Raw genomic sequence first — 11,871 nt, forward strand, 5'->3', positions numbered from 1 at the left:
GCCGCCCCGGGACTACAAGTCCCAGATGCCAGTGCGTGGTGAGCGAGTGGGCGGGGCTGGAGCTTTGGGTACCACCTCCTCTGCAACGCCGGGGCCGGGAGTCTTAGAACCGAGGGCCCGCAGGGGTCCCCGTGGCCGCTGCGATGCAGAAATACGAGAAACTGGAGAAGATTGGGGAAGGTAATGGAACCACGAGATGTTCCTGCAAGGTCTTTTTCTGAAGACCCTACTTGCAGTCCCAGCTCCCTTACCGTCAGCTATGCCTGCAGGCTCCGACCTCAGCACTGGCCAAAAGCCCTGGCCGCTGAGCCCAACACCCAGTGCAGAAACCAACCCTTCACCCTGTGTTAGCATCTGCGGCAAACTCTTGCTCTTAGCCTTAGCAGTCTCTGTGGACCAGCCTTCCTAACCGCGGCACTTCCTGCATTTCTCATCCCTAGCCTCAGCATCACTTGCAAACCTCACCTGGAATCCCTGCTTCAATTCATTGCAGAACCTCCAACCTTAACATTCTTGCAGGCCATCATTCCTCTCCTAGGTGACTCCTTGCTACTTCCCGACCCTACCCCCCACCCTGGAGCTTATGACAGATTCTCCCTGCAGCTGAAGCCTTGCGCTCTTTTAGGCACCTTCCCCTTGACATCCTCGCTCATAAAACTACTCTGGCCTTTGCCCTGGAAACCTACCCTTACACACTAAGATATTGAGAAGGATCCGCTTCCTCATCCCCGACCTTCCCCTAGGCACCTACGGAACTGTGTTCAAGGCCAAAAACCGGGAAACCCATGAGATTGTGGCTCTGAAGCGAGTCAGGCTGGACGATGACGATGAGGTAGGCCTAGGGCATGGGAGGGGTCTAAAGCCTATCTTGGGCTGTGTGTGACTACTACCCCCTTGCATGTTGTAGGGTGTGCCAAGTTCAGCCCTCCGGGAGATCTGTCTACTCAAAGAACTGAAGCACAAAAACATTGTCAGGTAAGGTCTGTTGGAGAAGGTTGAACCTCCTCATTAGACTGGGCTGGTATTGGGATGTTAGAGGCCAACTTGGGGATCTGGTTAAGCCTTTCATTTTCCGTAGGCTTCATGATGTCCTGCATAGTGACAAGAAGCTCACATTGGTGTTTGAGTTCTGTGATCAGGTGAAAGAGGGGCTTGGGGGGATATTAATCCTGGGAGGGTGTAGGAGTCCAAACTAAGGTTGAGCTCTGCCCTTTTCTCCTCATTACCACCTCTATTTAGGACCTGAAGAAATATTTTGACAGCTGCAATGGTGACCTGGACCCTGAGATTGTGAAGGTGAGGGGAAGGATGTCGAGGGATTCGTGGTGCCTGGGTGTGTTTATATAAAGTTATCAGCACTCTTGAGTGTCAGGTTGGGGGCTAGGGTCCCAGACGAACCCTGTTCCTGCTCACTAAGGACTACCTGTCTTGGTGAACGTTTTTAATGTGGTCACCTTTGACTTGCACAGACAGTATCTGATTTCAGTGATGTCATTTGCACTCCAGAGATGAGACATAAGAGAAACTATCTCCTGGATTCAACAAATACCAGGCCTGCACAGTGCCCATACTTCTAACTTTAGCACTCAGAAGGCTGAGGCAGGGCGATCTCAAGTTTCAGACCTGCCTGAGAGGTTTGATGTCTCAAACATCAAAGCAAAATCAAGACAAGGGGGATTGGACAGAAGGTTCAGCAGTTAACGCATATTACTCTTGCAGAAGATGTGAGTTCAACTTCCAGCATCCACCTGAGATAGCTCACAAACACCTGTAACTGCAGACCCCGGGGATCCAGTACCCACTCTTGGCCTCCAAGGGCACCTGCACTCACATACATACCCTTCTCCCATCGTGCATGCATACATATATGCAAACATAATTTAAAAATAAAGTAAATTGAGAGAGAGAGAGAGAGAGAGAGAGAGAGAGAGACCAACAAAATAAATATTTGCTGAAGGTTTTGCTGTGGACCAGTCACTATTCTAGGCCCAAGACTAAAAAGTACCTTGGCCCAAGTTCCAGGGGAAGTGGGCCCTGAGTAATACTATAGCTTTGTATTTGTGTTGATGCTTATGGTGTGTGTGCCCACTTGCAGCCGTGTAGGGGAGACCAGCATGGACTGGGAGCACAGGAAGGTTCACCAGAAAGCTGTGAGAAGCAAGGACAACTTGGTTACTGTTGTACTGCCCCCCGACCCCCAGTACCTGCAAATCAGATTCTCGAAAGTAACTGATGAGAGGCTGAAAAGGTAGCTCAGTTGTTAAGAGCCTTGTCCAGACCCCGGGCACTTGGGACAGTGGCAGGTACATCTCTGAGGTCAAGGCCAGTCTGATCTACAGATGGAGTTTCAGGACAGCCAGGGCTATATAGAGAAAACCTGTCTCAAAAAACCAAAACAGTAACATAGAACACTTGATGTTCTTGCAGAGGACTCTGTTCCCAGAATTCACATTGGGTGGCTGACAACCGCCTGTAACTCCAGTTCCAGGGGACCCTACCCTTTCTTTACGCTTATGTGCATGCGTGGGCGTGCATGCACACTCGTGTGCACACACACAATGAACTTCTCCGCTTGCTGCCAGTCACATGGGCTGTAGGGCAAAGTGGGTCTGACTCCGTTTCCCTTACCTCCCTCCAGTCACTCCTCTTCCAGCTGCTGAAAGGCCTGGGATTCTGTCACAGCCGTAACGTGCTGCACAGGGACCTGAAGCCCCAGAATCTGCTCATTAACAGGGTATTGCTCTGGGAACAGGGCGCGAGAAATCAGAAGCCGGAGCCAGGGGTGGGGAAGCACTGAGGGAACAGGGTGGGGAGAAGGAAACTGGAGCCTACCCCGAACCATTTAAAAGCCCTTCCCCATGTTCCCTTTGTGTTATCTCCCCTCAGAATGGGGAACTGAAATTGGCTGATTTTGGCCTGGCCCGAGCCTTTGGTATCCCAGTCCGCTGCTACTCTGCTGAGGTGAGCCTGGGAAGTGGTGTGTGAGGTTGAGGGAGGGAGTCCCCCAGTGGCTTCTCTACACCACATCATTTCCTCTGCTCTCTGAGCCTCCTTCTGGACCTCCCTCCAGCTCTCTAAGTGGGAGGGGGGATCCCTGTGGGTGGGGTCTTCTCCAGGTGGTCACGCTGTGGTACCGCCCACCGGATGTCCTCTTTGGGGCCAAGCTGTACTCCACGTCCATCGACATGTGGTCAGCCGGCTGCATCTTTGCAGGTGACACATTGGGGTTCTGCGGAGGTACTCTCTTTCCCAGTTGGGGTAACAAAAAGGGTCTAGAGGATCTCATGAAGGAAGGGAGAGGGAGCTCTTGGGGCTGGGACTGGAAGGCATAGGGGCACCTCAGAATGATGGGTCCTACATGTACTGTTCTATCCCTGTTTTTTCCTGCAGAGCTGGCCAATGCAGGGCGACCTCTCTTCCCCGGCAATGATGTGGATGACCAGCTGAAGAGGATCTTTCGATATCCTCCCAGTGCCCCTAGCCTACGCTCCTTTACCTCTTTGTAGAAAGGAAGTGGGCGTAGAGCCTAGAGCAGGGGTGAGGGTTAGCCATTGCTTGCCCTTCACATTGTCCTTGCATGGATGGAGTCACTGTTGAGAGAGGTGGCCTGTTGGTAAGGACGGCACTCCTGACAAAGCCATTAGAAGTTGTTTCAGTAAGCCTTAGGAAGAAACAGCGTTCTTGGAGAGAAATGACTTGTTTGTTAGGACCACAAGCATCAGGGGTCGGGTTTTCCTACTCAGCTGTAAATACTATAAAATGGGGTTCATCTCAGGCTGGGCTGGGGGAAAGAGCATGGTGGTATAAGAGAAGGGCAGGTGGGAGTGAGGAATCCCCCCCCCACACTTGCTCCCCACAAGTGACCCTTGACCACGTGGACACACTGCTAGGGACACCGACTGAGGAACAGTGGCCTGCCATGACCAAACTGCCAGACTATAAGGTGTGCCTAGCTCTGGGAGGTCTTGGTTCCTTAGAGGCCCTTTTATTTTCCAACACTGTGACCCATGCTTCTGACCTGACTCTGCCTGGCCCCTCCTCTGCAGCCCTACCCAATGTACCCAGCTACAACATCCTTGGTGAATGTCGTGCCCAAACTCAATGCCACGGGGAGAGACCTGTTGCAGGTAGGTGCCTGGGGTGGGTGGATAAAAGATGGGGGCATTTGCCTGTCTGGGACTAGAAACTGGGGATTGTATGCTTGCCCAGAGGCTGTCCTAGCCTGAGCCACCTCTGCCTGTCTTCCCACTGCAGAACCTGTTGAAGTGTAACCCAGTGCAGCGCATCTCGGCAGAGGAGGCCTTGCAGCACCCCTATTTCTCTGACTTCTGTCCCCCGTAGACTCTCTGACCCTGGCGGCCAGGCTGGGGCCTGACCTATTTAAGCCTCCCTCCCAGGAGGGTGGGAGAGTGGGGTATGGGATGCTGAGTACCAGCTGTGCTGGGCCCAGCCAGGGGCGAGTTACCCTGGTCCGCGGTTTCCCTCCCTCCATGGACTTTATTTAATTTCATAAATTGGTTCCTTTCCCACAGTCTGATGATATGATGGTGGGGTGGCTCTGAAGGGCGACTGGGGACCCCTGCTCTGTGATTTGGCCCACAGCTTGTACAGTGAGCTGCTCATGTCTGCTCTGTCTCTACGTATCCTGAGATCGGGGACAGGAGGCCGTGATCCCCGTCCTTTTGATTGTGTCATGGCAGCCCTGTCTCACACTCAGGCTTTATACTCCTGCACACTTCTCTCCTCTGCCTAGAAGGGCCAGATGCAGCCTGGAGGTAGGATGCCATGGCCCGAGCGGGAAGCTGAACCTTTGTCAGAATGGGAGAACGGGCCAGGCCTCTGTATCTCTGTGTCCTGTAAAGAGCCTTCCACGTCTGTTTTCTCATACTTGGAGCTGTCTGCTGGAGCAGGAGAAACCCGGAGCTGTGTGGGTCTCTTCCATAACTGCAGCCCTTCCCACTTCCTGTTTTGCACTTTTCCAGGGCTTAGGGTACAGTGAGCGTAGGGAAGGGGAGCTGAGGCAGATCTCCAGGGGTGCCCTCTTGACAGGAAGGGGAAGGGAAAGCTCTTTCCCGCCCACTCTCAGCTCCTGTGGAGAGGTCAGGAAGGCAAGAACCTTTGAAGGCGGGACGCTGATTGGTGTTCTTACACGTGGACTAGTTTCTTGGGTAACCCTGCCACTTCCACCATCTCACTGAGCTACTTAGAACTTTGTTCCAGCTCTCCACTGTTGGTGCAGTGAATACCTCCTGACCATGCCCCCTGTGGGCCATCACCTAAGCTCTGGGCATGGAGAGACTACCTTCTTAGACATTGTTGGAGGTGGGCCTAGTGGTACTGGCCGGTATTCCAAACTACCAAGAAGCCTGAGGCAGATGTGCTGCAAGGCTAGTGTGGGCTTCAGAGTGAGTTCAAGGTAATCTGGACAACTTAGTGAGACTGTTTCTAAATAAACAAGATATAAAAAGGGAAGCCAACCATGGTGCTATATGCCTATGATGTCAATGTTTGGGAGGTTAGGAGTTCAAGATCATCCTTGGCTGCATAGTACAAGCCCAGCTGGAGGTCCTGCCTCAGAAGAACCAGAGTGAAGGGGATACCCTTCCATGGGAAAACATTCAAACAGTGGGCATCCTCCAGACTCGAGGTTCTGTCCCCATTACTCAAGAAACACAAAATTAAATGAAAATCTTTGAGAAGCTCACTAACACTAGGGTGCACCTGACTGATCTCGTCTTAAAATTAGCCCCACCCACACCTCAAATGAGTTGTTAAGTCTAACTGGGATCCAGGTCCCAGCGGGAGAATGGATGAGGCTGGGGGCTCTCATCGACTGTGGTAGTGTCTGATCTGTAAGGTAGACATCTGAGGCACATGTACGAGAGCTTTATTAGGGTGGAGACAGCAAAGATATACAGGCTGGACATGTCCAAGATGTCACAGTGCAGCCAAGCTGGTCTAGAGCCTTGTGACGAGGTAACAGGTACGGTGGGAGGCAGAGAGTGTCTTGGTGACAGCACAGGGAGTGGTAGGAGGCCTGATGGGACAAGCCACAGATAGCACTGGGGCAGGACCCCTCCACCTATTCTGTCCTGAACTTGAACTTCCTCCTTTCAACCTGTCCTGTCCCCCTTATATGGAATATTCCATATTACCTGGGCCCTAGGCTGAGGTGGGGAACATGTGTTCGATGGCCATTCAACTCTTCCTGGAGCTGTGGGAAGAGGGAAAGTCAGGTGGAGAGCAGCCAAGATTGCTGCACTTATAGCTCCTGGACCAAATGTTTGGGGTGAGGCCTACAATGTTAGGGGTGGGGGAAGGCAAAGAGAGTGTTACCAGAGTGTTGCCAGAGCGCTTTTGAGCGCTCCTTCTGTTCCAGAAATACCCCAGGACTCTGTCTTGGAAAACCTGGGGACAAGTGGCAGGAGTAAGGTAGCCAGTCCACCCTTTTAGACACTGGTGACCTGATTCTTCCCCGTGGTGTCTGGGGTTCTTTCCCACCTCACAGAGATAGTCGAGGATCTCAAGGATGGTAAGCAGGCTTGCTCCAATAAACAGTCCCATCTGTCCCCCAATGTCTCCTGTGGAGGCAGAATGCTGTCAGTTCATGACCACCTACCGTGTCTGCACCTCGCAGACCCCGGCACTCTGTACACACCCAGCAGCTCCGACACTTCATAGGCCGCCTTTTGTTCCACCGCTTCATAGTTGAGGGCCTCAAAGAAGATATCCAGAACCAGTACATTCTCCCTGCAGGAAGAAGAAGCACAAAGGCTTGCCGGCTGAGGTGAAGGCACTCTCTGGCCCCTTTTAAGAACCATGGGTTGTTCTCATCCCCCAAGTCAGAAAGTTAAAGCAGTTTGCTCAAGTTCCAGAACCCATTATGTAGAGATGAATCCAGCCTAGGCTGTGTGCAAAAGGGTTCCGGGTCCAGCTCCCCGCTAGGAGCTCCTTGACTCAGGTACAGTGCCTCCAGCCTTGGTACCGTGTCCCTTGCTCACGTAATGTAGGACTCGCTGCGGTTGTATTTCCGGGCCAGGTAGCGAGCTGACGCGCGGCTGGGAATCCGCACCATGGAGAGCTCCTTGGCATAGCGTGTAGTAGCGCACGGGTTGGGGCAGACACACGTGTCCTTTCGCAGCATAGCGTCTGCAGGCCGCAAAGCAAGGATCAGGCTCACTTGGCCAGAGGGTTGTGATCAACGTCTGAGTAGATGGGGACAGGGAAAATGAAGAGGCGTGCCTTACCCAGAGCTGGGCTGGCGCAGTCCTTGTACTGCTGGGGGCTGCACACTGGGGAGTTTCCTAGGATAGGAAGAGGAGACCAGTCCGGGAGCTTGAGAGCGCCCCCTAGGGTATCCGCATTCCCTACTCCCAACAACACAATCCCTTACCAGGCATATGCATCATTCGACAGCCACACTTCCGAGCCACATAGCGAGACTCACAGGCCAGGCGACAACCTATTAAACTATAAGGAGGGCTGGGTCTGGGTCTGGGGGAACCCAAGGGATCAGAGGGCTCTGGATCAAAGTCGTCGGGATCCAAAGATGCGGTATTGCAGTCACCCCAGGGTGGTGGCAGGAAACTCAGCTGTTGGAGGGACAAGGTTATAGAGGCTGTGTGGTAATAGAGATTGTAGGGGTCAGAGTCAGACTGAGGTATTGTGGTGTGGGGTCTGAGGGTCTTCTAGGGAGGGTAGGAGCTTGGGGAGGGTGGGAGGCACAGGCAGTTGAACCAACATACTTGCTGCTGCTGACAGGACACAAAAGTCTGATGGCCTGGGGCTGCCCCGAAGCCCAGCTGGTCAATGGCAGGGGGCTCATCCTGGCTGTGAATCTGCACTCGGATCCCCACCTCAAACGGGGTCTCTTCTGCAGAGAGGGGACTTTAAGGCCCCAGACACTCCATTCCCAGGAGGGCTCCCTTAGCAGTCCCTCTCCTCAGGATTTGGAAGAGGAGCCAGGCCTGCCTCTCACAAAATGAAATGCTTTGGGACTCCTCCCTCGACACACCTGCCTCCTTTCCCTCCCGCGGTGTTTGTGATTTCCCAGCCTCAGGCATGCCTCCACCCTTATCCCTCCTCACCAGCAAATGACCCCGTGCCCCTCACCCATGTCCTTCCAGATGGGCAGATACTCCTCTTGCTGTACATCTAGCATAATCTCCAGTCCGTTGCCAGCACCACCCTTTGGAGTGGTGAGCAGCTCTGCACCGTGGGCACCAGAGTTGAAGGTGTAGCATTGCCCCATTCGAGTAAAGATCTGGGGGATAGAAAAGGACAGTCCCTCTCTCAAATGAGCCCTTGGGAATGGGACCACACCACCCTTTGGGCCCCTTCTCTGTTTTGTCGTTTGGGATTTTGGGGAGAGGGACAGGGATTGAGATAAGTTCTTATGTAGTCTGGGTTTGTCTGGTGCTTGCGATGATGTAGCAGAGCTCGCCTCAAGTTCCCGATTCTCGCAATTACAAGTGCTGGGATTACAGGGATGAACCACCATAGCACTGACAAATCCTTCCTGCTCTGGAGGCAGAAGTCCAACATCCCACTGAATGTGTTGCCTAAGTACCTAGGGGAAGCCTAGGTGATGAAGTCTAGGAGATCTAGCTGAATTTCCATCCTGTCCTCATTTTCTTAAGATTTTTTTTTTTGAGACAGAGTCTCTCTATGTAGTCCTAGAATTTGCTATGTTGTGTAGATGAGGCTGGCCTCAAACTCCTAGGGATCCTCCTGCCTCTGTTTTCCAGGTTCTGGGATTAAAGGTGTGGACTACCATGCCTCTTTTATGTTCTGGGTTTTTTGAGACTGGATCTCATGTAAAGAAACCACTCCCTCCACCCTCCACCCCTTGAAGGAACTCAAGAAAACCCACATCTCGGGGCTGGGGATTTAGCTCAGTGGTAGAGCGCTTACCTAGGAAGCGCAAGGCCCTGGGTTCAGTCCCCAGCTCCGAAAAAAAGAACCAAAAAAAAAAAAAAAAAAGAAAGAAAGAAAGCCCACATCTCAATGTCCTTAGCTTCACATGTGGCATGGGGAAGCCTCCTGCCTCTCAGCAAAGCCCTGGCAGCAGCACCCCTACAGGGGTAATGATACATTCTTGCCCTTCTTTGGGGTGGCAAAGGGACATAAGTCCTCTCCTGGCAAACGGGTCTCCTGCCCCAATAGTCTTGGGGTGTTGCAATCTATCCTAGGAGCAAGGGCAGCAGCGTCTACCAATTAGCCTTTGGGCCTGCGGCTTGCTTGGGTTGGTGTCCTCGGGGAGAGGCATAGCCAGGTGCACAGATGTCTAACTGAGATGGAGAGAGATAGCCTCCAAAGACAGCTTCCTGGACCAGACAGAATGTCTGGATTGGAGGGCCTGTGGCCAGCAGGAAGGAAGGGCTAACCAGGCAGGCGTGTTAAGGTTTCCTTACTGACAAGGCTGAAGATCGTAGTCACTAAGTAGGAGTCTCAGGGTAACTGGCTCACCACTGTGAAGTTCTCAGGCCCACAGGGCTGGCCACGGTATCGGCAATCCAACAACATGTCCTCAAGGGAGTGGCCGGCTCTGGCGTAGAGTTGTGCCATGTCAAAGGTCGGACTGGGCATGAAGCCAGGTGGTGCGGGGGGCTGGCCCAGTGCACGAAGGTAGGCAGCATGTTCAGCAGGGTCCAGGCCCAGCAGCGCTGTTCCAGCCCAGTGCAAGTCATTGGGTGTGAGGCGTGAGCGGCGCAGTGGGTTGATATTACACAGAGTCACAGCTGGGAAGGTGAGCTGGTGGCTCTCACGCTCATCCAGGGTGGTCTTATGGTGGAACTCCCCATAGTAGCGAACCCGCTCAGCCACCTGGTAGAGGAAGGCCGCCAGCGACAGGAGCACAGCTGTGGCCCACAGCCCTCGGCGCAGGGTCAGGCCTCCAGGGCCAAAGATGTGGCCCAGACCATGCATTGTGCAGCTGCTGGCAAACACCCGGATGTCTGAGGCCTGTCGCCGCTGGGCCTCCTCCAGTCCGGAGCGAGGTTTCATGGCTGGACCAGGGACCGGGGAGTTGCTGACTGGGGAAGCTGTTTTGTAGGGCTAGCAGGGTAGTGGTGGGGATGGAGATGGGACTCAAGTAGCAAGGACTAGGGAGGAAAGAAAAGGAGAAGAAGGGAGAGAAGGGAGGAGCCAAGACAGAGGTGAAAGTACTGGCCTGCTAGGACTGGATGAGTTGAACTTCGGTCCAGTTCTGCCTTCCCCAGAACAGGCGTTGGCTCCGTGGGGCTGGGTCTCTGCAGTGAAGACCGAGTAGGGCACGGGATGTAGCAGCAGGCAGGGGCTGCGGAGCAGCACTGAGCTAGAGCTGCGGCAGAGGATTAGGTTTCAGCACGAGGGGGGCTGGGGGGCAGCAGAGCAGTCTGGGGGGGTAGGGAAGGTCCCTGGGGCCCCAGGCTGAGCCATTAATGCAGCATGGGGGGAGTCACTGTTGTCAGAGACTAGAGGCGCCAGGAGGAAACCACAGCAGTCCATGGTAGGGCTTGAAGGAAACCCAGATATACATTTGGGTTTGGGATGCCTTTGGGGCCTTTTAGGCTCCTGGTCAGAGCTCCTGAATTCTAGACCTGGGGTCAGCGGCTGATTCTTAGTCTATCCCCTCTCTCCTTTTGCCTCTCCTGCCCTTCTGTGACCCTACCTGAGATCGCTTGTTCTTTTGCAGAGTGGACTTGGCTTTTGACCAAGTTAGAGAGTGGTGGGAGGTTTGGCACAGGCAGATCTTCTTATGCCCCTAGCATCCTAGCAATACTACGTGACCGGGGCTCTCTTTAGTTTCCGTATCCCGTGGCTTTCTGTCTTCTGAGTATCCGTCTCTGCCTGGAGACCCAGACCCCACCTCATTCTCAGGCCCTCCTGTTAGCGAAGCTGTCCTCCTTCACAATGCCCAGAGGTATTCAGGGTACTCCGCTGCTTTACATTTTCCTCTCTCAACAAACATATTCTAGGGACCATGAACTTCAGAACCCGAAAAGCACCCTCATTACTGGAGGTGCTGTCTTATGTCTTCTCCGATAACCACTGGACTTTCCAGCTTTGCTATTGATGTCATAGGGAAACTGCCTGAAACAGAGTTTCTGGGCTGAGGGCACTGCCTTACTCATCTGATCGATGTCATCAGATCCCCCACTCCCACCCTGATAGCAGGAATGCCATTTTGCATTCCTAGTAGTCTTGACCAGGGAATGTGCCTGCAGGGGTCTCCACGCCTGCACTCTGCCCTCCTTGAGGCAAAGGCAGCATGTGATCAGGTCCTGAAGCTACTTCTAGGAATGCAGATGAAAGGAAGATGAGGAGAGAGCTTTGGGGATGGGACCTGTGTGCTTCCAGTGCAGGAGGAGTCACCCATAAGCTTGGTGCTAGCTGGCTTGGAGGAAGGAGTACAAGGGACTCAGACGAGAGGGGCCAGTCACTCAAGGACATCTGCCCAGGGGACTGCAAGGCCTGGTTCTGTCACTGTCATGTTCGGTATGGGCTACAGTCTCATATACCTTCATGTATCTAGGAATTGGGCAAAATCTTGTACGCTCAAGAGTAATCAGACAAATTCGCATAAATTTTTCTAGTTTTATTTTTTATTCATTTACTGGGTATGTGTGTCACAACACGTGGAGGTCCGAGGATAACTTTTGGAGGTTGCTCATCCACAAGTCTTGGGGGACTGAATGTGGCTCCTTAGGTTTGGTGGCAGGTTCTCCACTTGTTGAGCAATAATATCACTGGCCCCATGTCAAAAGCACTGGAGACTGCCAGGTTCGTCCTGGTGGCTTCTGGCCATGAGTGGTGGGGACATAATCCCACCAACCAATCAGTCCACTGTGCTGGCTCTGACTGGATGGACATCGGCCCTCCTCATAAGCA

General features: G+C 53.3%; 2 protein-coding genes across 8 annotated transcripts; one reads left to right on the forward strand and one right to left on the reverse strand.

The window, feature by feature from the left end:
• The first annotated feature begins 49 nt into the window (after nucleotides 1–49).
• Nucleotides 50–4,531, forward strand: Cdk5 (cyclin-dependent kinase 5). 3 transcript variants are annotated; one of them, NM_080885.2, is made up of 12 exons: nucleotides 50–180; nucleotides 744–832; nucleotides 908–975; nucleotides 1,079–1,139; nucleotides 1,240–1,296; nucleotides 2,639–2,734; nucleotides 2,887–2,961; nucleotides 3,117–3,213; nucleotides 3,391–3,460; nucleotides 3,883–3,943; nucleotides 4,047–4,127; nucleotides 4,255–4,531. In NM_080885.2, the coding sequence occupies exons 1-12, from the start codon at nucleotides 144–146 to the stop codon at nucleotides 4,339–4,341; spliced, it is 879 nt and encodes a 292-aa protein (NP_543161.1). In that variant the 5' UTR covers nucleotides 50–143; the 3' UTR covers nucleotides 4,342–4,531. The 3 variants fall into 3 exon arrangements, 2 of the variants coding, with proteins under 2 accessions (NP_543161.1, XP_087511861.1); XR_015685250.1 differs by having other exon boundaries at nucleotides 67–180; nucleotides 3,391–3,613; nucleotides 3,861–3,943; XM_087655735.1 differs by having other exon boundaries at nucleotides 67–180; nucleotides 3,391–3,471; nucleotides 3,891–3,943.
• A 1,339-nt stretch (nucleotides 4,532–5,870) lies between these two features.
• Asic3 (acid sensing ion channel subunit 3) lies at nucleotides 5,871–10,989 on the reverse strand. 5 transcript variants are annotated; one of them, XM_087656220.1, is made up of 12 exons: nucleotides 10,652–10,989; nucleotides 9,469–10,321; nucleotides 8,113–8,263; nucleotides 7,746–7,873; nucleotides 7,394–7,592; nucleotides 7,248–7,304; nucleotides 7,002–7,149; nucleotides 6,659–6,750; nucleotides 6,502–6,581; nucleotides 6,337–6,408; nucleotides 6,156–6,214; nucleotides 5,871–6,037 (listed from the first exon to the last, which is right to left on the reverse strand). In XM_087656220.1, exons 2-12 carry the CDS (start codon nucleotides 10,003–10,005, stop codon nucleotides 5,959–5,961), a joined length of 1,602 nt encoding a protein of 533 aa, XP_087512346.1. In that variant the 5' UTR covers nucleotides 10,006–10,321; nucleotides 10,652–10,989; the 3' UTR covers nucleotides 5,871–5,958. The 5 variants fall into 5 exon arrangements, with proteins under 5 accessions (XP_087512346.1, XP_087512347.1, XP_087512343.1 ...); XM_087656221.1 differs by having other exon boundaries at nucleotides 9,469–10,250; nucleotides 10,652–10,818; XM_087656217.1 differs by lacking the exon at nucleotides 6,502–6,581 and having other exon boundaries at nucleotides 6,620–6,750; nucleotides 10,652–10,986.
• Nucleotides 10,990–11,871: the final 882 nt, after the last annotated feature.

This window comes from Rattus norvegicus, chromosome 4 (assembly GCF_021556685.1).
Source record: "Rattus norvegicus strain SHRSP/BbbUtx chromosome 4, alternate assembly SHRSP_T2T, whole genome shotgun sequence".
Classification (NCBI taxonomy): Eukaryota; Metazoa; Chordata; class Mammalia; order Rodentia; family Muridae; genus Rattus; species Rattus norvegicus.